Source organism: Neofelis nebulosa, chromosome 8, assembly GCF_028018385.1.
Source record: "Neofelis nebulosa isolate mNeoNeb1 chromosome 8, mNeoNeb1.pri, whole genome shotgun sequence".
In the NCBI taxonomy this organism is placed as follows: domain Eukaryota; kingdom Metazoa; phylum Chordata; class Mammalia; order Carnivora; family Felidae; genus Neofelis; species Neofelis nebulosa.
The window spans coordinates 96,163,261-96,189,959 of NC_080789.1; the positions used below are offsets into that span (position 1 = coordinate 96,163,261).

The window sequence follows — 26,699 nt, forward strand, 5'->3', positions numbered from 1 at the left end:
ATTACTGCAGGATCAGTCAGGGCTGCCTCTGTGAATCTGGCTTCCCTCTTACAGAACTTGTTGATTTTATTCAGTGAGTGGTGGATTCTGGCCATATTCCTTTTGTTTGGTTATTCTGGTTGCACTCTTTAGAAAAATCTTTGTTTGTGTGAGGGCATTTATTAGGAGTCCTCGCTGTGTGTCATGGGTGTTTTAAGAGGAGTTTCTGGGTGTGGCTCTCTATTGCCAATTTGAAAGATCAGTAAAATAGGTATCACTCTACATCTTCTGAGAATTCTTTACTAAACAATACTTCTGAATTTTGCTAATTGATCTAGATCTAGATCTTGGGGAATAATGAGATCTAGACATTCTGAATCAAAAGAATTGCATTATTATAGTATTTGGGTTTTTTTTTTTTTTCCTGCTAGTACTTTGAAACTTTAAAATTCTTTTTTTGTCTAGGCCATAAGTGTATTAATCCCCAAATTAGGTTAGATAGAATCTTTCATTCCCTGATTGGGTGAGGTGATAGAGTGATGCAGAGTAAGCTTTTTTGGAGGTGTCATTTATGGGCAAGTTTTGTGAGACGTAGGCTACTTCTTGGGCTTCCTGGATGGTCTCCACAGCAGCGCATACCTGTCTGCTTTCCTCTTGGTCTGTGCTCTGGTGGACACAGAGTGAAGGGGATAAGAGCTTAAAGTTAATGCCTTATATTATTTAGGGATTTTTCTCGTCAGTGCTGCTCCATGGAGGATTGGCTAAATAAGACAAAGAAGGAATGCTGCTAAGGTTGTTCAGAAAAATATGCCATGGTCTCTACCCTCTCAGAAATGATTTATCAATCATGTGTGGCTTGGCTTACCCAGACGAACCTATATACATTGGAATAGTACAGCTACTTATTTTTGTTTGCTTTCTGTAGGGGTGTGAAATTATGGTGCCTTCATTTTCTTGTTCATTTTATTTAACTAGCTTCAACTCTCCATGTGTATAGTCTGCTGACCCTGGAAGAATTGAGTCTTTTTGTGAGTGGCTAGAGAACAAAGTTTGCCTGAATCAATCACTTCACTGTGAAGTGAAATGTATATTTATTATCAAAATAACAGTTCAACAATTGAAACATACATTTCAGCAATTTAATTTTTTTTATAATTTTTTTTAGTGTTTATTTTTGAGAGAGAGAGACAGAGACAGAGTGAGTGGGGGAGGGCGGAGAGAGAGGGAGACAGAATCCAAAGCAGGCTCCAGGCTCTGAGCTGTCAGCACAGAGCCTGATGTGGGGCTTGAACTCACAAGCCTGGAGATCATGATCTGAGCTGAAGTTGGATGTTTAACCAACTGAGCCACCCAGGAGCCCCAGAAATTTAGTTTTTAACATTAGGGTTGCCTACTTTGTGCAATAGCAAAGTAGCAGATTTTATTTTCAGTACGGAGAGAAATGTTCTCTACAGGTGCAGGTATACTTCACTTAAATCCTTCATATGCATTCTGGAATAAGGAAGTGAATGGGTTGTATTATGTCACAAAAATGGAGTCTTTGTTTTACAAAGGTTGAACTACATGAAGACTATATTTAAAAACTGAAGCTATATAAACTCTGTGAAAATTTAATATAAAAATTAATTTGCATTGACTTTTTAGAAAAGTCTGTCTTGAAGTAGAGCTTTGTATAAGCACTGTTTCTATGTAGAGCTGTGGAATCCATTCAGAATATGCAGGGGAGCTGCCTGTAACTCTTCCCACCCTGGGTGGCTCTGCTGATAGTGCTCTAATGAGTGGCCGGAAGTGAAGAAGTCCTGCCTTTCTCCCTGCAGGGAACGCTCTTGACAGTAATGGAATTGACGTTCATCTCTGGTTAGAAAGACTAGGGAATCCATTTTTAGAACTTGAGGCTTAAACATTTATGTAACATCACTAAGCTGTAGTAAAGTGCTACTTTTGTTTTATTACAAATATTCCTTGTTAAGAAAAAAACTGTGATTTATAACTGGTGGCAAGTGTCAGAGGGAAGAGAAAAGAGTGACTAATTGGAATTGTTTAGTAGAGTTGTTATATGTATTTTATTTTACTTGGCAGATTTTTTTCTTCTCTGAAAATTAAATGATAGTTCACATTGACTTTTTACATGGTATTTGTGACTAGAATTGTGGAGGTAGGTCACTTAAGGAAGAAGTTTTTTTGGCTGAATTAGAATAAGGTGATACATAATTATGAATGCCTTTAAGCTACACCACATGTTTTCTGTGTCCAAAGTAACGTGTACATTTTTATGTATAAACCTGCATTCTACTGGCTGGACTTGTGGAAGACTAACAGAAATTGTAGTTTGACTGCCTGTCCATCCAGATCTGTAGAGTCCAAATCTGCATGTCTACCCTCTGGTCTCCTTGTCTGCGTTTCTCTGCAGGCCAGGTGCATCTGCATGAATGTCTTCCTTCCTCTTTTTTTTTTTTTAAGTTTATTTATTTTTGACAGAGTGCAAACATGAGCTTGGGGGGGGGGGGTGGGTGGCGTGGCAGAGAGAGAGGGAGACACAGAATCCAAAGCAGGCTCCAGGCTCCAAGCTGTCAGCCCAGAGCCCGATGTGGGGCCTGAACTCACAAACCGTGAGATCATGACCTGAGCCGAATTCGGACACTCAACCAACCAAGCCACCCAGGCGCCCCTTATGTCTTCCTTCCTCTTAAAAACAAGTGTTTCAGCATACAGGGAAGAGTGGAAGCCTCCATTCAGACTCAGGTCTGTCTTAGGGAAGCTCATATGGATTATACGACTTTCCATTTTCTACATTCCCAGGTGATAATGTAAAATCTAGGGATAGAAATTTGGTGAGATTGGATGGGGAGTTAAATCCTTAACAACTTTAAAAGGTATTTTAAAACATTTTCAACAGAGGAGGATAATGTGCTGATGTTGCATCTTCTTGTAATGGAATCTAACATGGAGTCTGTGGGACCACGGAGGGTTGTGACAGGGCCAATAAGATGGGTTTTGTATCTGTCAGCCATTTGTAACGAAAAGTTTGCATAGATGAATTGTATTTTTCTTCCTATTAGATCTGGTTTGTAAGAGGAAGAAGGACATTTTAGACATATTTCAAAACTGAGTTGCTGATGAGGCCACAGATAGTTTTTCAAGAGTTCGGGGAAATCAGGCAGTGTCTCATCTGTTGTTAATTAATGAAATGAAACTGAGGTCACTAGAGTACAACGATGAATGAAAGGTCATTGAATGGAAAAAACTGTCAATGAAGGAGGGTGTTAGCAGAGTGGAACATTGTCCTAGATAAAGATCAGGGAAAATGTACTCTTTGGCTCAGGTCGTGTTTTCTGGAAGCAACTATGGTTTGGGACATCTCAGTCAAGACTGAGCACTGTATGCTCTGATTTTAGTGAAATCTGTTCAGTATTTTAAGGCTATTCAGGTTTGTGCCAGAGATTCATTGAAAAGATAGGTAAAAAAGATTTCTTTTTGTTTTATAATGTGTTCTTACCGTGTGTTATTGCTGTTTTTGTTTGGCTTTTTTGTTTTGTTTTGAGGTTAAAAACTGGTTTCCTGCTCTTATTTCTGTTCTCTTAGAATTTTCTAGAGCCACACTCACTTGTGAGATACTCAAAAGTTAAAAGTGATTTAGGATCATGGTAGTAATTAGTGATAAGGCCGGACCTCAAACAGCCAACAGTGACTGACTCTGTGGTTTTTGCCAAATTGTGTCCCCTCTGAGAGTTGCTTTGTGGAGGATGGCCTGAAAGTCCTCAAGACAGCTTTCAGTTTCACAACCACCTTGCACACTGTGATCCTGAACAGACCAGTGACTGTATTTATACTTTAATTCATCTGTCAATTCTGTTACTGGTTTCATGCAAAGTGCATTTAGAGTTTCTTGTGTCTCTGGTTATGTCAGACCTCTTGCCCTTTTTTTTTCTCCCACATTGAAGCTTTTGAACCATGTAGCTTTGGGGAAATGAGGCTCTGCCATCAGTTTGGGAGAGGCCCATGGCCATTTTCAGCCTGGTATTGAGACCTGACTGGCCATGGCTAGTGAGGGCAGGACCCCATAGAAATCAGCAAGGCTGTCCCCGTATCCTAAGAGGGAGTTAATCTCGTAGTATTTGGAGAAGTGATGATATAGCACAGCCATTGAGTAGTGTATAGTCTCTAGGGCCAGACTGCTGGGGCTCATATCCTAATTCTGCCAGTTATTACCCTATGTTTTTCTGAACCTCTGTTTTCTTATTTGTAAAATGGGAATAATGATAGCACCTACTTCATAGTTACAAAGATTGAATAAATACTTTTAAAGTGCTTAGAGCAATGTTTGTCGCTTACCAAACATTAGTGTTTGCTAACGTTAACAATTATTGTTAAGTAATTCTTTGATTACTTGTATTATTTGTTTATCTGATTACTTATAAATTTAAAATGGAATTCAACTGGAGTTTCCTTGGATTGTTTCTCTTTTCTCTGAGAATATTTACTGAAATATTGTTCTGTTAGATTTAAATGAGAGGCTATTACATGAACTGTATTAGAGCCACGATAGAAAAAAAATCCGAGAACAGCTCTGTGGAGAAATACCGGACCCAGAGAAGTTAACAGAAGCTTATTAATATTTAAACTCCTACAATTAAATTGTAATCAGAATAGTGCCTGTCAGTTATTATGTTGGGTAGGTGTAAGGTAGATAAAGAATGATGAGACCCTTTAACACTTACTGTTAGAAGAACTACTTTCGGGGGAAAAAAAAAAACAACACACCTCACCTTAAATAACTGTGTTATGCACTTAGACTGAAAAGGAACAGAACACTAATAGAAACAAAATTATAAATACTAATCAGTGACACTGTTATACATAGGCCAAGGTAGGTTGACTGCTTTCTTGAGGTTCCCTGTGGGTTATGCTGTATGAGCATAGGTGGAGGAATTGTGACTGGCTCCATTTCAGTGCTTGCAGTGGCCCTTGTGTAACATTTCCTCAAGTGCGAGTTGCCCTTACTATAAATAGATTTTAGGCAGTGGGGGGAATGGTTTGGGAAACTTATTTGAGTTACATTAAACTCCTTTCCTTGGAGTCTTTAATATGCTAATATGTGCTGTGATTCTCCCAGGGAAATATGATACGCAGTATTTCTCTTACTCTTTGCACCAGTATCTTGTCTGTCAACTTCCTGTAGGACCTTAGTGCTTTGGAGCACACTTCGGGAAATGTAACCTTAGAGCATTGCTTTTTTTCGCTTTGTGTCTCTGGCGAATCCTAACAAGATGTAGCTAAACAAATAGCTGCAGATCCAGGGTGGAGGAAGGCCTCCCAGGTGAGGCTGGGTCCTAAATGTATCTGAACTCAGCCTGTGCTCTTTCTCTGCCGTCAGTCTTGGGGCTTGTCTGCGTTTTGCTTGCTGCGTGTGCATGCACAGGGCATGGTAGTGGTAGTGATAATCCTGAATAAGAGAACAGCATCAGAGTGTGAAATGAAAGTGGGTTTTGTGTGGCTGGAGGCCGTGCTTGGAAATGGTAAGTAATGAAGCCATGAAACTATACGGGAACACATCCTGAGGGCCTCATCTATCACATGAAGGAGTATGGGATTTCTGTAATGGAACTGCCTACCTTTCCATCAGGTTACCTTAAGAACTGCTGATGAGTAAAAACTGCACAGACACTTAGGTGGAGGCTAGGAATGACACTTCAGCATTTTGCGGGTACCATAGCTGTCACAGGCCCCTTGCCATCCTAGCTTGCTGCATTGTGGAACCTGTACTGAGTACAGACAGTAGACACAGGAGTCCAGCAGATTCAACTTCAGTTGAACATACTATAGGGGATAAAAGGGATGACATACTCTCCCCTCCTAGCTCCCTGCATGTCTGCAGTTTTTGAGGGCATGTTTTAGTTGCTTCTGGAAGTGGACTAAAGACTAACAGAATGTAACTCAAAGAACTGGAGATAAATGTTCAGTGAGATTTTAAGATCTTGTTTAGGGCCTGATTAAAGAGGTAAAAGTGGGGCTGCCCTGTCCTAATAACATGTTAATTGTTTTTTAATTAAATAGTACTAAAAATATACAAGTATTTCCTGTGATCCAAATCTCTTTGCTTCCTGACTTTGAACTTGGTGAGTAATGAGGGTTTGGCTAGGAGAAGATTTCTCTGAAAATGTATCAGAATCTTTAGATTCTGGGTTTGGATTTGAATAGCAAGGAATATTTATATTGGAAAACCCAGGGAAGACCATATTCATTTTTTCTTTTTCAGAGGGGGTGAGGGTGCCTCCAATGGTTGGGTAGATGTCTTGTCATTAAGAAATGGCAAGATGGTGATTTAATGAAGGTCACAGAGCAGATCATAGTAAGGACTGGACTAGGAAAAACGGGATTCTTCTGGGTGTAGGAATCTTGCCACAAGGCCTTCACATACCCTAAGAAATTAGGGTCTGTCACCACTTCTTCATAGTGCTCAGCAAAATGAACAGTGGATCCCAGGAATCACTGGTAATTATAGGAACCTTGATTAACTGTCCAGGAATTTCAAGGACTTGATGTGGAGAATATTTGCAAGAGTAGGGGCGCATATGTCTGTAATCCCTTTGACATAAAAAACCTACATAGTAGGAAGATTTAAATTTAACTCTAGCATTTTTAACTTGATCAATTTTATTTTGAAGAAATAACATCTGGCCTTAGTTCATGGTTGTTTTTGTTTTGTTTTTATATCCCCATTTCACCTCTCTGAGTAGTTGTCTTGGTTTATTTGCTACTTTTTTTATTTTTTTATTTTAAAATATTTATTTATTTTGAAAGAGAGAGAGCACGTGAGTGAGTGAGCATGTGCATGCCAGCATGGAAGAAGCAGAGAAAGAAGGAGAGACAGAATCCCAAGCAGTCTCTATGCTGTCAGTGCACAGCCCAGTGCGGGGCTTGATCTCATGAACCCATGAGATCATGACCTGAGCCAAAATCAAGAGTCAGTTGCTTAACTGACTGAGCCACCCAGGCACCCCTATTTGCTACTTATTTTAAATCCTCTTTAAGTTCCATAGGAGAGTATTCATTTGGGAGACTGGGGGCAGGGAGGAAATGTAGGGTAGGTGAGGTTGGAGAGAGGGAGAAAGAGACGGGTCCAGTTAGGTGTCCTCAGGGGTACGGCTCCCCATCGTGGCCCTGTAAGCCAAGGCTCACTGCCGGGCTATATGCCAGGCTCCGTGGTGGACAGCTGTGGACAGGAGTACGTGTGTAGTGCTGTCCACTTGCATCTGTGGGATTTGACTTTTTTTTTTTTAACCAGTTAGAGTTATATTTGAGCAGTTAACGAAAGGCTGATTTTTATCTTAGTGCATGGCATAGTAATTTTATGTGTATTTTTAGGTGGGTTTGCGGAGTTCTCCCGTTGTTTCCCTGGCCTCTGTGAAGGAAAATCTGCTGTAGTCCCTACCTGCATTTCTCAGCCTTGCCTTCCTGTTGCCAACACTGGGCCAACCCGAATTCTTCCCAATCTTTATCTTGGCTGCCAGCGAGATGTCCTCAACAAGGTGGGTGCTTTGAAAATATCCTTCATTGTAGGGTTTCTTGTTAGCAGCTGGAGAAATCGCGATTGCCCATCAGCTGTTGCTTCCAGAAAGGAAGTACGGCATTCTCAGTGTGACTCCCTGTGGCACTTGCATTAGCTTCTGGAGGGCTGTTTTGTTTGATGTTACTGATTTGCCATAAGATGTAAATGTTGTCACACTTGCTTGTTCCTCAAAGATCCGGGAGACCTGGAATAGGACAGGATTTGTCAGAAGTGTAGCCCGATTTTCTTAGTGTATTAATTGTTCTGTTGTAGTCATTGGGCACATTCAGGAAGGCTGATACTTCCTAGATTATTTCACATTTGTAACTGTATTTACTGAGGCATACTAGAAAGGGACTCAGGCTGAGCTTGGATTGAAGAAGAGCCTCTGGCTGGAGGGATGGGGGTGGGAATAAGATGGTGAGGAGAAGGGCTAAGAGCACACACTGCAGGCTGCCCCGTCAGTGGCTGCCTGGAGCAGCTTCGTTGAGAAAGAAGAGGGAGGAGCTCGGACTTGCTGAAAAGGTTCACACACGTGAAGCTGGTGTGCCCAATAGAGGAATCCATAGTGATCCAGGCCACCGTATTTAATGGTACAGGTATAACAGTAGTAGAACTAAGGTCTGCCTGCCTGCACAGCTTATATGCTCTTAACTGGTAGTGCTAGGAAACTGTGCTCTAACTTCCCAGAAAAGAGGTTTTTCTCTAAAAGAGCAATCAAAGATCTTAATTTACCTGTTGGTGACTTACAGGTGCTACTTTATTTATTTTTAAAGAGAGAGAGAGAGAGAGAGCAAGCAGGGGAGGGGCAGAGAGAGAGAGAAAGAAAGAGAGAGAGAGAGGATCCCAAGTAAGCTTTGCCCTGTCAGCACAGAACCCACTGTGGGGCTCAGTCTCATGAACCGTGAGATCATGACCTGAGCCAAAATCAAGAGTCGGATGCTTAACCGACTAAGCCATCCAGGCACCCCACAGGTGCTACTTACTTGTAAAGGGGGGAGGTACCTTAACCTTTTCCCTTGAGTAATTGAAAGAGTTGGGCTGACCATAAAGCTAGCTCCCAGATTGGCTTGTATTAGCACGTGAAAAGCAAAAATACCCTGTTTGCCAGCAGTGGGGGATTCTTTCATTTTTTTTTTTTTTTTTTTTTCAGAACTCCCACCTCTGTAAAATTTTGCCTCGACACCGTTATTAATATCTCTGCTTTTACTGTGAGAGATTTGAAATTTGATAGTTTATACTGTTTCGGGGTTTTTTTGGTGTAAAAAGATGATTTTATTAAAACACGGGGACAGGACCCATAGGCAGGAAGAGCTGCCGATAGTTTATACTTTTATTGAGCCTTTCTGGTGGAGTCACAGTTCCTTTGAACACGTGATTATTCTCTTTTAGAGATAAGCAAACTATGTCACAGAAAGCAAAATTAATTTCCTACAGTCACATGCATCCCTGGGATAAAGCTGAAGATGTTTTAGTTAATCCTCAATCAGAAAATGAAATAAAATTCATCCTAGTTAAGGATGCTGTCCCGATTTACCCCTAGTTAAACAAAAAAACATAACCAGTCAGCAGGTGCTTTTACAAATAATTGTGTTATAGATCATTTTTGTTACTTTTGACATCAAGTTTGACATCAAGTTAAATGGCACATTCATTTTGCTGTGCACCATTTCCAGGTTTAACATATGTGTCTGTTAACGACTCTAGCGGTTAAAATGGACCCTGGAGTTGAAGACATGGGGAGAGGATGGTTTTCTCCTTCAGCTGGTTTCTCAGTGGACACTGAACAGGCTGAAGAGGATATGTACACAGAAGCATTGGGAGAAGGTGGTTGTAGGGAAGGAATAAATTTATGGAAGCTCAAGGGGAAAACAGCCTGGGCAAGGAGGTTTTGTGGAAGACTGTCAGGAAACTTCTTTACAGCAGATGTAAAGGATGGTGAGAAGTAAGCATGCTTTGAAAATGGTGAGCAGGAATCCCATAGTGACCTCTGGATTCATTGTTGAGAAGAGTCCTAATGCTGACAGGGATTTTAGAGATCATGCAGTCAGCCTCCTTTCCTTGATCAGTGAGGAAGCTGATATTCCAGAAACATTAAGTGAATTCCATGACACCCAACAGATGAGTTTTGGGACCAGATGTGGCTCTGTTGAACAGATAGCTTGAACTGATCTTTCTGCTCAGCTCTCTGATTTAAACTTTCCAGGAGAAATAATATGCTGCTTCTCTTCCCGAAGATCTCCAGAGATGAAGATTTTGTAATTTTTCCTAATAGCACATACCTTTTTATTAGAATTTAGAAGCTGAAGTTTTTAAAAACATCGATGATAAGACCACTAATTTTATTAGTTTTTTTAAAAAATTTTTTTAATGTTTTATTTCTGAGACAGAGACAGAGCATGAGAGGGAGAGAGAGAAGGAGACACAGAATCTGAAGCAGGCTCCAGGCTCTGAGCTGTCAGCACAGAGCCCGATGCGGGGCTCGAACTCACAAACCGTGAGATCGTGACCTGAGCTGGAGTCCGTTGCTCCAGAGACAGAGCATGAGAGGCAGAGAGAGAAGGAGACACAGAATCTGAAGCAGGCTCCAGGCTCTGAGCTGTCAGCACAGAGCCCGATGCGGGGCTCGAACTCACAAACCGTGAGATCGTGACCTGAGCTGGAGTCCGTTGCTCAACCGACTGGGCCACCCAGGCGCCCCTAGTTTTCTTTTAAATCAAGTGACACCAATATATTTTAAAAGCATATCATAGAAACTTTATTAAAATCATATTTACCACTTAAAATGCTAGGCTCTTTATATTATTGCATTTAACCCTCATAATAGGATTAAGACATAGGTTGGCTCTGAGTTGTCACTTACCCAAGATTTTGTGGCTGGGAAGTCATGGACTTCAAAGCTGGTTAGTGGCAGAGATCATCCTCACTCAAGCTACTGTTCTGGCTTTAAGGCTTGTGTTCATATAACACCAGACATACCCATCTTCTAGAAGCTAGAACTCTCTAGAACAGGCTGTTATGAAGGACTGACGATCTAAACTGTTTCTTGAGTCACTGCTGAGATTTTCTTTCCCTAGTTTTCCTACAGCACATTCTGTACCAGCACTGTCCACTAGAAAGGTAATACAAGCCATATACTTAAAATGTTTCAATAGCTTTATTAAAAAAGTAAAGAACAAGTGAAATTAATTTTGATAACTTTATCACAGTATATCTAGAATATTATTTCAATGTGCAATCAATGTAGAAAAACTATTGCTATTTTATGTATTTTTTGTACTAAGTCTTTAAAATATGGTATATATTTCATAATTACTACCCATCTCAGTGTGGCACAGTTCAGGTGCTCAGTGGCCTCATGTGGCTTGTGGCTACCACAGAGGACAGTGTAGGTCAATACTTTCAACATATTTTAATTTTACTCAGGTTTCCAAGGCATAGCTCTTCTGTAAAAGACCGTAAGAAGTCATTGGTAGCAAAAAGAATACCTTCAATTTCTTTTCCCCTCACAACTGTACTTTTGTTTCTCACAGTCTGTTCTTTTATTCTCTAGTCTTTATACAAGAATTGGAACAGGAATAGCTTATTGTACTAAAAGTAGTTTGCCAGTGCCCAGTTCACATCTGAACTGAGTGGGATTTGCGCAAGAATCTCTAGTTACTGTTGAAAGACCAAAGTTCTTGATTTTCTGCCTTATCGCTTAACATTTCCAGTAGAGACTTTAGTTTCACACTTAAATGCATGAAATGTATGATGGAATCACCTGTTGTCAGTAGTCACAAAGCCAGAGCTATATCTGCAGTAAGTTAGCAGTTCTCCTGCCCCCTTTCCCCCCCATCCAGACAGTGTGCTGTTGGCACTCTTGGTGTTGCTCATTTCACTCTTGGAATCAGCAAGGTTGGTTTTCTTGTGCTGCCAGGTTGTGTTGCCTGCCACTGGGATGACTGCCACTTTCTCTGTTGTTTTCTTACCAGAACTAGTAGCCTAGACACAGAATACTGCCTTCAGGGTTTCCATAAGATCCAGGAAGGCAAAGGTCAAAATTATCAGTAAAAATACACCACATGGTGCTCAAGTTGAGTAGACAAGACCAGTTCATTCCACAATGATGTACAAGACGAGGTGAGTGACTGTAGAACTCCCACTACCAACGCAGCCTGGCGTGATGGTTGACAGCTGGCCTTGGAGGTGGGCAGTTTTGCTTCCCAGGTCTTACCTTACCAGCCATATCACTTTACCTAAGTTGCTGAATCTCAGTTTCGTCACCTACAAACTCATGATTCCTGCCTTCTAGCATTCACGTGAGGTTCAAATGAAATCACGTATCCCTAGCACCAAGGACAGTTCCTGGTTCACAGGGCCCTTGGTCAATGTCCTCAAGAGGTGGGGTATACCAGAGGCTTTCGTGAGTGGTGGATACAGTGGGTGTGGTTGACTGAGGAAGGCTGGATGGAGGAAGTAGGACGTAAGGTCAGTTTTGAAGGCAAAAGGAGTGGCAAATGCAAAAATATTTATTTGAATGGACTTCAGAAAAAAAAGTGACAATTCCATTGTCTAAAATTGCAGTGCCTGTGGTGATTTAATGTGATCTCTCTCCTCAGTCTAGCTGAACATGGGAAACTTGGCCAAGTAGAGCAGTTTTATTAAGGCTTGTATATCAATCTGTGTTCCATTTATTACTTCATAGTCTGCAACAACAGATTATAGGACCCTTACTTACAAATTAGTCCCAACTACAGGGCAAAGTTTATTTCATTATTTAGGAGAGAGAAGCTTTGAGAGGGAAAAAATTGTGAATGGAAATCATAATAATAAAATAATGAAATAAAGATTATTTTTGACTCAAAAATGTTATTTTTGAAAGTTTTCTTAATTGTATATTGAAGCAAGAATCCATCCATCACCCACACGGTTACAATTTTTTTTCTTCTGATGAGAACTTTTAAGTGTTGTACATTACATCCCCATGACTTATTACTGGAAGTTTGTCCCTTCTGACCATTGTCACCTACACCCCGCATATGTTCTCTGTATCTCTGAGTAGATTCCTTTAGATTCCACATATGTAAGTGAGACTGTATAGTATTTTTCTCTGACTTATTTCACTTAGCATAATGTCCTCATAATGTCGCAAATGGCAAGATTGGCAAGATTTCATTCTTTTTTTATGGCTGAATAACACTTCATTGTATACCTGTACTACATCATTATCCATTCATCGATTGATAGAACACTTCTGTATATCTAGAGTGTTGTAAATAATGCTGCAGTGAACATGGGGGTGCAGATGTCTCTTCGAGTTAGTGTTTTTATTTCTTTCAGATACATACCCAGAAGGAGAATTTTTGAATCATATGGTAATTTTATTTCTGATTTTTTGAGGAACCTCCATATCATTTTCCATAGTATCTGTGCCAATTTACCTTCCCACAAGCTATTTTTAAAATAAGATAAAGTGTAAGGGAACTAACATTTAATGAGACTCTTACATTATGTGCCAGTTATTTTGTCCTTATAATAGCTTTATAAAATGTACGTCATTAGCCTTACTTTACAGGTGAGGAAACTGAAGCTGAGAGAGGTTAGACAACCTACTCAAGATCATTCAGGTAACAAGCGATAACATGCTAGGTTGTGCTTTGGTTTTTCTGGGTCCAGTACCCACACGCTTCTCATTATTCCTGCCACACGGCGTTCATCCATGCAGCAGGAGGGAAGGTAGAGCACACAGGTAGGTGCATGTGCTGTTGGAAGGGTAAATGTGGTTAGAGGAAATTTACAAAAATTTGCTTCTGACTGTGTACATTTTTCAGTACCCCAGGAAACAAGATCCTCTGTCAGCTGAGAGTGAGGAGAAGGAATTTGAAGAAAAGGGGAAATGGGTGGAACGGCATGTAGGAGAGAGGGAACCTAGGGAAATAAAACGATTGCTGAGGAGCATGAATTGGAATTGAGATGGAGCAGCGTTGCTGAGTGCTTTTCTCTGGCTGTGTTCAGCTGCATGGGCGCAGACACAGACCAGGCGGGTGTGGGTGCGGCTGCGTGGGTGCAGAGGCAAACCAGATGGAGAGTTAGATTGACCCAGGGCTGTAATCTTGCTGGGTGAGTGTGAAGAAGCCATAGTGGGACACAGGAGTTGAGGGTGGAGGCAAGGGAGTAATTTATAATGACGGACCACAGAATTTCACTTGGGCAAGGAAGGCAGACAGATACCATGAAGATGAAGGACCGAAAAGGGGGTAGAGTCAGAGAAGTGTAGATCCAGGGGAATGAAAGGATTCCAAGAGTGGTGGTGTGAGAGAGAGGGAGCTGGAAGGAGAGGAGGAAGGGTTGGCGGGGGGGGTGGGGGGGGGTGGTGAGGTCAAGATGAGGGACAGGCCAAGGTTGTTGGTAATGATCGGGACTGACCGGGTCACATTCGTGAATGGTGAAGGTGAGAAGTTCAAAGAACTGAGAGACCAAGGTATCAGAAGGATATTTGAAGCCAGAGAAGATTATTTTGCCAGTAGAAAACATTTGTTCACAGACTTAGCACAAAGTTGAGCTACATATTAAACGGCATAATGGGAGTGCCTCTGGAATCTTACAAACTGTGATGCTTAATAACGGGGCAGAGAAATTTTCAGTTGTGTAAAACAAAACTGAGCAAATTCCATAAATATCTCTTTATAGTGTAGTAAGAAGTCCTTGACATTCATGTGCAAATGAAAGCAATCATTCTATAAAACAGACCCATTCTTCCTAATAGTAGTTCCAGCCCAGCACCATCATCAGAAACATTGCCTTAAGATGCCCTCGAGCCACTTATATGTACATTTGTAAAAACAATCCGGAGAGCAAGTTAATAGAATGTATGGCTACATGAACCTTCAAAACTCAGCGATTCACCCACCTCTCAACCCTGAGGCCCAGCAGGTGCCGCCCGCTTTACGGCTAGGCTAGCAGTAGGCTCCTGTGCCTCCACTGCTGGAACAGTGTGCTTACCAGGAGGTATCGTGTTTGTTCTCAAACCTGTTTAGGCCAGCGTACTTGTTATTATAATTGTGCACATTAATTAAAATATTACATACGCCCATGAAATATGAATGAGGGAAGAGTGTTGTTTTTTTATGATTTAGCTTAAATGTTTTGGGACGATCCAGGAAAACCAAATTGCTTTACGTCTTTTTTCCTGTCTAAACCAGGAAGCAGTAAGGCAACTGTAAAATACCTGAGGGGCAGTCATAAACCAGGATTCTGTACTGATGTTGTTTCACAGGTTTTTTGCTCTTCTGAGAAATGAAAGCTCTTAAGTAGTATATGCACTTGGTTGTGATTTGCTTAAGAACTCCCATCAGCTACGGGGCGCCTGGGTGGCGCAGTCGGTTAAGCGTCCGACTTCAGCCAGGTCACGATCTCGCGGTCCGTGAGTTCGAGCCCCGCGTCAGGCTCTGGGCTGATGGCTCGGAGCCTGGAGCCTGTTTCCGATTCTGTGTCTCCCTCTCTCTCTGCCCCTCCCGCGTTCATGCTCTGTCTCTCTCTGTCCCAAAAATAAATAAAAAAAAAAAAAAAAAAAAAAAAAAAAAAAAAAAAACAAAAAAAAAACGTTGAAAAAAAAGAACTCCCATCAGCTAAACCATACAAAAAAAAAAAAAAAAAAGAAGCAGCCATGGTCCAGCATCAGAAATTAGTGAATGAATGTACATTTATTTGTTTTAAATTAAAGTGGTTCAAGTGTATATGTATTATTTTACTGACTTTTGCATTGATGTAGTTACTGCCACCAGATTACATATTGTGTTCAATTTAGTAACCATGTTATATTTAAATTTTACATGGTAACATCTTTGGATTTTTGTTTGCCTCTTTGTTTTTAAAATTAGCCATGTTTTATTTATCAAGTCCCATCTTATGGCAAAAAGAATTTCAGGGAATAGTTGAATAATTGACTTAATAAATATTTTTACAGTAAAATTTTTATAAAGCAAGTTATATTTACCATTAAGATCATTTCCTTTTTCTCATTTCATGTTTAAATTATTATTTTTTCATATGTATTTTTTAGGTTATTTATTTTGATAGAGAGCACGAGCTGGGTAGGGGCAGAGAGAGAGGGGAGAGAGAAAAATCCCAAGCAGGCTCCACACTGTCACCACAGAGCCCTATGCGGGGGGGTTGATCCTGTGAACTGTGAGATCATGACCTGAGTTGAAACCCGAGAGTCAGATGCTTAACTGAACCCTCCAGGCACCCCTGTGTTTAAATTATTTTATCATCACTCAGTTTTAATATATTAGTCTTTTTCACCCTTCCCCTTTTGCCACTTATTTAAAATTAAAAAACTGCTGGGGCACCTGGCTGGCTCAGTCACAAAAGAGTGTGTGACTCTTGATGTCAGGGTTGTGAGTTCAAGCCCCACGTTGGGTGTAGAAATTATAAATAAATACTCAAAAAAACCTTTACTACTTAAATGCATCTTTTATGGTACACTGTTTTATAAGTGAAAAATGCTTTTGAGATATAAACAGCATTGTAAGGTTGGATTATTGATGTATCTTAAATATGTCAGGTCAGAATGGTGCCCTTTGCACATTTCCGTCTGTCCAGCATGGCGGTGTTGCTGAAGGTTGGTGCATGGCAGCAGTCAGCACAGGGCAGTGGACCTGCACGCAGGGAGCCAGTTCTCCCCCTGCAGCAGTAGATACCTGTGCAAACATGGCAGAGGCCAGCACTGTAATGCCTGTGGCAACAGCTGAGGTGACAATAAGGGGAAACAGAGCAAAATCAACACTTTGTGTAAGTGTCCTCAAATGTGTCCTGAGTTGCTCTGAAAGTCTCCTCAAAGAGGTGCAGGCCAGAGTGGTCCCTCTACTTTCTAATTTGTTAATGATAGTTGAAATGGGCATAAAGAATGAAATTAAACTTTATATTCTAATACTTGAATTAGTTACAAAGGATGTGTATATGTAGGCTAATTCCCTTGTTGCTCCATCTAATTTGCTTTTTTTTTTGAATGCTTATTTTTATTTTTGAGAGAGACAGAATGTTATCAGGGGAGGGGCAGAGAGAGAAGGAGACACAGAACCCGAAGCAGGCTCCAGGCTCTGAGCTGTCAGCACAGAGCCCGACGCGGGGCTCGAACTCGTGAACTGTGAGATCATGACCTGAGCCGAAGTTGGATGCTTAACTGACTGAGCCACCCAGACACCACCCCTAATTTGCTTTAAACAGAACTTCAGCAAAGCATGGCCACTAAGGATAGGTTTTGGAGGTGGATATTCTTGATTTGAACTTTGACTCTATCCCACTAGCTGTGTGACTGCAAACATTGTGTAACTTTCTAAGCCTCAGTTTTCTCATTTTTAAAATGGGGATCATAATAGTATCCATACCAGAGGGTGGTTGTGAGGATTAAATAAGACAGTCTATTTAAGTTTTTTCTTTTTATTCTAGTATAGTTAGCATGCAGTATCGTATTACTTTCAGTGTATAGTATAGTGACTCAGCATGTCCGTACATGACCTGGTGCTCATCATGACAGGTGCCCTCCTTAATCCCCATCACCTAGTCAGCCATCCCTCCCCACCCCCCACCTCTCCTGATGACCATCAATTTATCCTCTATAGTTAAGAGTCTGCTTCTTGCTTTGTCTCCCTTTTTTTCCCTTTGCTTATTTTGTTTCTTAGATTCCACATATGAGTAAAATCATATGATATTTGTCTTTCCTGGACTTATTTCACTTGGCATTATACTCTCTAGCTCTAGCCACATCATTGCAAATGGCAACATTTCATTCTTTTTTAATGGCTGAATAATATTCCAATACACACACAAACACACACACACACACACACACACACACACACATGCCACATCTTCTTTATGCATTCATCTATCCACGGACACTTGGACTGCTTCCATAATTTGGTTATTGTAAATAATACTGCTGTAAACATAGGGACACATGTATCCCCTTGAATTAGTGTTTTTGTATTCTTTGGATAGATACCCAGTAGTGCAGTTAATGGATCATAGAATAGTTCTATTTTTTAACTTTTTGAGGAACTTCCATACTGTTCTCCAGAGTGGTTGCCCCAGTTAGCATTCCTGCCAACAGTGCAAGAAGGTTTCTTTTTCTTCACATCCTTGAGAGACAGTCTATTTATTTATTTTTTTTTAATTTTTTTTATGTTTATTTATTTATTTATTTATTTAAATTTTTTTTTCAACGTTTTTTATTTATTTTTGGGACAGAGAGAGACAGAGCATGAACGGGGGAGGGGCAGAGAGAGAGGGAGACACAGAATCGGAAACAGGCTCCAGGCTCCGAGCGATCAGCCCAGAGCCTGACGCGGGGCTCGAACTCACGGACCGCGAGATCGTGACCTGGCTGAAGTCGGACGCTTAACCGACTGCGCCACCCAGGCGCCCCTACGTTTATTTATTTTTGAGACAGAGAGAGACAGAGCATGAACGGGGGAGGGGCAGAGAGAGAGGGAGACACAGAATTGGAAGCAGGCTCCAGGCTCTGAGCCATCAGCCCATAGCCCGATGCGGGGCTCGAACTCGCGGACCGCGAGATCATGACCTGAGCTGAAGTCGGACGCTTAACCGACTGAGCCACCCAGGCACCCCAGAGAGACAGTCTATTTAAATGCTTAGCACAGTGCCTGGAAAAAGTAGGCATTCATTAACTGTTAGATATTATTTTATTAATATGTGCCATGTACCATAATATTATTAATAAACCTCTAGCAAAGGTGCTCAGCAAATATTTTTTGACTGAATTTCGGTTAAGTGGCCATTTCTATAAACTGTAGGTTATGAGGCTACTTGTCAGAAGTATACATTGTTATGTTCTTTCTGTGGGAAAATCAAATTTGACAGTCACTATACACTTGTAACATGTTTTGTTCTTGGAACTGCCTTTTGTCTTCTGAAACTTCTAGGTCCTCATTACTGAATTGGGTGGAAAGCGACATTACTACTTCCCTTTACTTTTAATTTAATAAACCTTTGTAGTACTGCTGGTGGATAGGAGAAAGACACATAAGATGGTTCATTTCTTTAAGGACCATTGGCAAGAAAGGCTTGAAAGGCTCTTAACTCCAGTGACCTGCTGCTGTTCTTACATGGGAGATACTGCAGTTGATCAAATGGTAGTAATCTCAGTGCAGAAAAACAAACGTGACCTTTGCTACATGTACACAAGTTTAAAAGTTGTAGTGAATACCATGGAGATCTTCACAGCCTAGTTATTAACCTAGCAGAAGCACGTGAGAGCATCAGCAGACTGGGGCTCTGGCACCGCAGAGGCGTCAGTCACTCCAGGAAGCTCACCTGGTTCTCAAAGCCGTTCCTTGACATCATCTCACAGGTGAAAGAGGGTTTATTAAGTCTGCCTTTTATGTAAGATGTATTTCTTGTGCCGATGTAAATGAAGAGACTCAGGGAATTGGCATGTCTCAGGAGGGAAAACAGGAAGATCATCAACTGTCTTTCAGGTAGTTGGAAAAGATTTGGAGAGGAGGTGCCATTCCAAGAAAGGGAATAAATGACCAGCGTTGCTTACAAGGGAATTGTTTTAGGCTTAGAACACATAGAACTAAATGAAGGGGGGCTGTGTAGGCTTGTCTGGAGAACGGTAGACGGCATTATCAGTCGAACAAACACGTATTGAGTGTAACTACGTAGCCGGTGCCAAAGGTAGAAAAACAAGTAAGAATCAGTCCAAGATCTACCTCGCTATTTTAATAGGAGAGACAAAAATTATCTGCTAATTATAACCGTGTGCTCAGTGAACAAAGTACTTTGGAAGGGCAGGGAATGGAATGGTTAATTATGCGTCAGTGGAAGGAGTACATAGTAAGGCTGATTTCCACAAAGCCAGCAAAGTGGAAGAGAGTCACCAGGAGGAGGAACAGGCACAGGAATGGTGTGAATGCCAGAATGGAAGCGTGGGCGTACATGTCTTGTTGGGGGATTTGGACAAGAGCAGGCAGCGAGACGATGATGACATTAAAGTGTGAACAAAGCACTTAGCCCGTGTTTGACTGTAAGAAAGATCACTTTGGTTCTTGTTCAGTATATGGTTTAGAGATGAAACCCCGCAAGCTTTAAGAACTCCCTGGTGGCTCTGTGTGATGCTGGTGGTGGTGAGGGCTGACCACTGACTGAGCAGCAACCAGAGGGAACAGAGAGGAGAGGACAAATGGTGGAGAGGGGGAGGGTAGGTTCTACCAAAAGGCTGTGGCAGCCATTTGGATGGGGGTCGTGAAGGAAGCGAAATGAAAGGATCCTGTTTTCCAGCTCAAGTGTCTGAGTAAATGGTATTACCACAAACCAATTTTGGATTCCAAAGAGGAAACCGGTATTTGGGGCACAGAATGATACTGTGTTTGAGTTTCTGACATTTTGAGTTTGAAGGGCCAGAGGAGCATACAAATAGAGACATCAGTAGGTGGTTGGAAGGAGGGGCCGGAAATGGAAGAGGATCTGTATTTACGAGTCAGTTGTCAGCATGTAGAGCTGATAAAGCTCTGGCAGTAGATTCAGTTTTTCACAAGAGTGTTCTGAGCTCAAAGACTACCTAGGACTGTGTCTTTGAGAACAATCAACATGTTCGGTTTGGGAAGAAAATGTTCTTGTTGTGTGCACCTGTATTCTAAAGTCAGAGCGAACTGTCATGGTATTATTTTGTATTCTTCGACTTCTCTCTCAGCAGTGAAGGTAATAGAGAATTGGTTGTATTCATGATGTGTGTTCTTCAAGCATGCCATTGGAAACAGCTTTTTTTTTGCCCTTAAAAACAATTCTGCTTGAAACTGAAGTCTCTAAATGTCATTGCGCTAGGTTTTTGGATTTCACCGATTGAATTAACTCTGATTTCAAGGAAAGTAGTAATTTTGATCATGATATTAAGCTTTCCTCTTCCAAAGTGATTGTGCTCAGTGTGGCGCTCACATTTTAATTGCTCTTTCCCTCCACAGGAGCTGATGCAACAGAATGGGATTGGTTATGTGTTAAATGCCAGCAATACCTGTCCTAAGCCCGACTTTATCCCCGAGTCTCATTTCCTGCGCGTGCCTGTGAATGATAGTTTCTGCGAGAAAATTTTGCCGTGGTTGGACAAATCAGTCGATTTCATCGGTAAGTAGTTCAGGGTAGTATTACAGGCCCTTTAAGGGTTATAGTCTCATGTGCAGGTGCCCCCTCCCCTCTCTCCCTTTTTCTCTCTTTAGAGAAAAGGAGGCTATTGCAGAGATTTCAAAAGTCTGAAAACAACACATGATGCTGCTTATCTCACTCAGTGGCCAAGGTGACGTGCCATGCTGTCTCTGAGACTGGCCTTGTGACATTATAGCTAACTAAACCACTGCCAGGGTTAAGCCTGATGGCATCTGTCATTACATATTTGCAAGCACTTGAAATCAGTTAAACTTCTGGGATTAAATTTTGTAGCCATTTCCTCAAATCCTATAAAAGACTTTCGGAAAGTTTGGTGGCATTCCTTAAACTGTTTTTGCCTTGCTGCTATGTTTTCCCCAGAGAAAAGTCAAATCCTGTGAAAACAAATCCCATTACATCTAAAGTCTTTATGTCATGAGATTTGTAAGCTTCAATCCATGTGCCAGTAATTTCAAGTAGTACCGGCTCTAATAGAATTCACACACACACACACACACACACACACACGGTCGTTTCCTTGGGGTTGATTGTGATAGGCTCTGATCTGTCCTGTGCTGTGTTGTTTGCTGGGCCTGGGCCTGTTAGTCCTGGAGCCTCCCGACTCCTAGCTTCAGGTGCTTTGTGACATTTTGGTGCCGCAGGATGAGGTCTTTTGGTGGTGGTAAATTGGTGATGTGTATTTGAAATGGGGTTTTACTGGAGAGTAGCTGAACAGAGGAGGTACGCTGTTTGCTTTTGAGCAGCATGGCACGGTTCACTCTTGATGTTCCATGTGAGAAGTTTTTCTTCCCCCAGTCACAGAAGCTTGAGCACCGTAGTCCACAATTAAATACTCTGAATTGGTTACTGTAATTAAAAAAAAGAACTAGTTCCTTTTAAGATGTGAAACGCTGTAAATTGAGCCCCTCAACTGTACCCTTTCATCTGTGAGAGGAATTTTTTTTTTTTCTAGATAATGCTTTTGGAACATTGAGTAATTCCAAAACAGTTCTGCCTTTTTTTTTTCTTCAAGATTCCAGATTGCTAAAACTTTTCATCTTTAATTAGAATGCAGCCTTTGAAATGCCAGAAGATAAATGGCTTAGATAATTCACATTACAGTATTCACAAACAAAACTCCCCAAATTAATCACCCCCACCATTGTACTTCTAGGAAATATTCAGTATATCATTCAGTTTTTGCCTCTTTAAAAGAGAACAAACGTTCTCTTTTTTTAACGTTATGGTTAATGTTCCCATTCCATGTCGCATCAATCCAAAGACATTTGGCTCTAATTTCAGCTAAAAGTGCAGTTTCAGAATCTATTTAGAAGAGAACCTGATTCTCTTAACTCATCACAATGTCTAAGCTTTTAGGGGGGTTAGCAGAAAAGAGAGAATATGAATAACTTTGCCCCAACTTACTTTCTTCTTTCATGGGAGATATTGGGGTCATCCTGCCACTTTTAATCCAGACAAAAAGAATTTACTGTGTTCCAACTTGGTTAAACACACCCAAGTACACATATTGTCATTTATTTGTAACATCTGAAAATATTTATACTCCTCATACTCCTCAGTATTTCACCTGCTTGTGCCTATTTCCTAGGGCCACTGTCCTTATCCCACCCAGGTCATTGAGGGCAGAGTGTCCAGCCACATTTTGGAATCCAGTGCACAGTCACGGTAGTTGCTGGTCTCTAGGGTGCTTTACGTGAGGGTGGGTCATGGCAGAGTGCACGCTGTGAAGATGCACCCTCATACCAGGGCTTAGAAACTTCCAGGCTTGCGGGTGTTTTTTCTTTGTATTATTTAGGTAAATTCCAGTAAGTTTCTGGGTTTGTTGGAAGGACTCAAGTGTTCATGGAGTTTTGTCTTCGTTTTTAGTTCACACGGGCAGTAGTGAGCTCGGGTTGCCTGTTTGCACTACAGGACACGCACCAGGTGACCCCAGTCCCAGTTGCTGCTGCTCCAGGCTCCTGCCTCGCCTCTTGAGTTTAAATGTAGGCCATACAGGGAGGTGACTAAGGGCATGTACTTTGGAGCCAAACTGTATTTGAGTCCTGTCTTCCTTGGGTACTAGTTAAGTGATTTTGGGTAAGTTCCTCCGTTTCCTGATCTGGAACTGAAGATAATGTATCACTTTATAGGGATATTGTGAGGATTAAAATAGATAACGTACCTAGAATACCTTGCCACTCGCCTAACTTATAATTGGCTCTTAGTAAGTAGTAGTGGTTGTAAAAATTAACATCTGAGAAGTTCTTTGGTTTTCTTTTTCTTTGAGCTGTCCTCTAGAAGCTCAATTATTACTTCTTTATTTTTAGCCTTTGTAACTTCACATCTTCACTGGCTTCCCCTTACCCTTTTGTTATCCTCTCTGCCCTTTGTTCAAAGATTTTTATTCCCAAATAGCTGTGGTGGCAGCTTGTTTTTCTTCTCTCCAGTTTTCACCATCAGTATTTTTGTTGCCCCCTGTTCAGGAACCTGCTGTCCTTAGCCTAACATTCCCAGACCCTCCAGCACCTGCTCCCCACCTTTACAACCTTTCTGTTCCCTCCCTGCCCCACACGGCAGACTGTTGTCTGTGCAGCCTCATTATTCCCAGTGTGTAGCTGCCTGGCACACACACATTGCTGCCAAGAAATGTGTTCTAATGAACCCAATCCAGTTAAATCACTTTTCAATCAGATTTTTAAAATACATCCTCAAAGGTGTTGTGACTGTAAAAGCAATGTAAATACAATGCAGAAAATCCGAAAAACAGAGAAAAGGAAACCTGTAACTTCGGCATCCTAACACATCTGTTATCATCGTTTTATTTCCTTCCAGCCTTTTTCATTTTTTTTTAAAAAAATATATGAAATTTATTGTCAAATTGGTTTCCATACAACACCCAGTGCTCATCCCAACAGGTGCCCTCCTCATACCCACCACCCACCCTCCCCTCCCTCCCACCCATCAACCCTCAGTTTGTTCTCTTTTTTTTTTTTTTTTTTTTTTTTTAACGTTTATTTATTTTTGAGACAGAGAGAGACAGAGCATGAACGGGGTAGGGGCAGAGAGAGAGGGAGGCACAGAATCGGAAGCAGGCTCCAGGCTCTGAGCCATCAGCCCAGAGCCTGACGCAGGGCTCGAACTCGCGGACCGCAAGATCGTGACCTGAGCTGAAGTCGGACACTTAACCGACTGAGCCACCCAGGCGCCCCTGTTCTCAGTTGTTTTTTTTTTTTAATTTTTAATTTTTATTTATTTTTTTATTTTTTAATATATGAAATTTACTGTCAAATTGGTTTCCATACAACACCCAGTGCTCATCCCAAAAGGTGCCCTCCTCAATACCCATCACCCACCCTGCTCTCCCTCCCACCCCCCATCAACCCTCAGTTTGTTCTCAGTTTTTAACAGTCTCTTATGCTTTGGCTCTCTCCCACTCTAACCTCTTTTTTTTTTTTTTTTTTTTCTCCTTCCCCTCCCCCATGGGTTTCTGTTACGTTTCTCAGGATCCACATAAGAGTGAAACCATATGGTATCTGTCTTTCTCTGTATGGCTTATTTCACTTAGCATCACACTCTCCAGTTCCATCCACGTTGCTACAAAAGGCCATATTTCATTTTTTCTCATTGCCACGTAGTATTCCATTGTGTATATAAACCACAATTTCTTTATCCATTCATCAGTTGATGGACATTTAGGCTCTTTCCATAATTTGGCTATTGTTGAGATTGCTGCTATATAAACATTGGGGTACAAGTGCCCCTATGCATCAGTACTCCTGTATCCCTTGGATAAATTCCTAGCAGTGCTATTGCTGGGTCATAGGGTAGGTCTATTTTTAATTTTCTGAGGAACCTTCACACTGCTTTCCAGAGCGGCTGCACCAATTTGCATTCCCACCAACAGTGCAAGAGGGTTCCTGTTTCTCCACATCCTCTCCAGCATCTATAGTCTCCTGATTTCTTCATTTTGGCCACTCTGACTGGCATGAGGTGGTATCTGAGTATGGTTTTGATTTGTATTTCCCTGATAAGGAGCGACGTTGAGCATCTTTTCATGTGCCTGTTGGCCATCCGGATGTCTTCTTTAGAGAAGTGTCTATTCATGTTTTCTGCCCATTTCTTCACTGTGTTATTTGTTTTTCGGGTGTGGAGTTTGATGAGCTCTTTATAGATTTTGGATACTAGCCCTTTGTCCGATGTGTCATTTGCAAATATCTTTTCCCATTCCGTTGGTTGCCTTTTAGTTTTGTTGGTTGTTTCCTTTGCTGTGCAGAAGCTTTTTATCTTCATAAGGTCCCAGTAATTCACTTTTGCTTTTAATTCCCTTGCCTTTGGGGATGTGCCGAGTAAGAGATTGCTACGGCTGAGGTCAGAGAGGTCTTTTCCTGCTTTCTCCTCTAAGGTTTTGATGGTTTCCTGTCTCACATTCAGGTCCTTTATCCATTTTGAGTTTATTTTTGTGAATGGTGTGAGAAAGTCGTCTAGTTTCAACCTTCTGCATGTTGCTGTCCAGTTCTCCCAGCACCATTTGTTAAAGAGACTTTTTTCCATTGGATGTTCTTTCCTGCTTTGTCAAAGATGAGTTGGCCATACGTTTGTGGGTCTAGTTCTGGGGTTTCTATTCTATTCCTTTGGTCTATGTGTCTGTTTTTATGCCAATACCATGCTGTCTTGATGATGACAGCTTTGTAGTAGAGGCTAAAGTCTGGGATTGTGATGCCTCCTGCTTTGGTCTTCTTCTTCAAAATTACTTTGGCTATTCGGGGCCTTTTGTGGTTCCATATGAATTTTAGGATTGCTTGTTCTAGTTTCGAGAAGAATGCTGGTGCAATTTTGATTGGGATTGCATTGAATGTGTAGATAGCTTTGGGTAGTATTGACATTTTGACAATATTTATTCTTCCAATCCATGAGCAGGGAATGTCTTTCCATTTCTTTATATCTTCTTCAATTACTTGCATAAGCTTTCTATAGTTTTCAGCATACAGATCTTTTACATCTTTGGTTAGATTTATTCCTAGGTATTTTATGCTACTTGGTGCAATTGTGAATGGGATCAGTTTCTTTATTTGTCTTTCTGTTGCTTCATTGTTAGTGTATAAGAATGCAACTGATTTCTGTACATTGATTTTATATCCTGCAACTTTGCTGAATTCATGTATCAGTTCTAGCAGACTTTTGGTGGAGTCTGTCGGATTTTCCATGTATCATATCATGTCATCTGCAAAAAGCGAAAGCTTGACCTCATCTTTGCCAATTTTGATGCCTTTGATTTCCTTTTGTTGTCTGATTGCTGATGCTAGAACTTCTAGCACTATATTAAACAACAGCGGTGAGAGTGGGCATCCCTGTCGTGTTCCTGATCTCGGGAAAAAGCTCTCAGTTTTTCCCCGTTGAGGATGATGTTAGCTGTGGGCTTTTCATAAATGGCTTTTATGATCTTTAAGTATGTTCCTTCTATCCCGACTTTCTCCAGGGTTTTTATTAAGAAAGGGTGCTGGATTTTGTCAAAGGCCTTTTCTGCATCGATTGACAGGATCATATGGTTCTTCTCTTTTTTTTTGTTAATGTGATGTATCACGTTGATCGATTTGCAAATGTTGAACCAGCCCTGCATCCCAGGAATGAATCCCACTTGATCATGGTGAATAATTCTTTTTATATGCTGTTGAATTCGATTTGCTAGTATCTTATTGAGAATTTTTGCATCCATATTCATCAGAGATACTGGCCTGTAGTTCTCTTTTTTTACTGGGTCTCTGTCTGGTTTAGGAATCAAAGTAATACTGGCTTCATAGAATGAGTCTGGAAGTTTTCCTTCCCTTTCTATTTCTTGGAATAGCTTGAGAAGGATAGGTATTATCTCTGCTTTAAACGTCTGGTAGAACTCCCCTGGGAAGCCATCTGGTCCTGGACTCTTATTTGTTGGGAGATTTTTGATAACCGATTCAATTTCTTCGCTGGTTATGGGTCTGTTCAAGCTTTCTATTTCCTCCTGATTGAGTTTTGGAAGAGTGTGGGTGTT

General features: G+C 41.2%; 1 protein-coding gene across 1 annotated transcript in view; it reads left to right on the top strand.

The window, feature by feature from the left end:
* DUSP16 (dual specificity phosphatase 16) overlaps positions 1 to 26,699 on the top strand; it is a 95,657-nt gene that overhangs the window by 55,243 nt on the left and 13,715 nt on the right. Inside the window, exons 5-6 of the mRNA XM_058743635.1 lie at positions 7,345 to 7,508; positions 20,497 to 20,656. Of these exons, the coding sequence (XP_058599618.1) occupies positions 7,345 to 7,508; positions 20,497 to 20,656 (324 nt within the window). The remainder of the gene's footprint in view (positions 1 to 7,344; positions 7,509 to 20,496; positions 20,657 to 26,699) is intronic.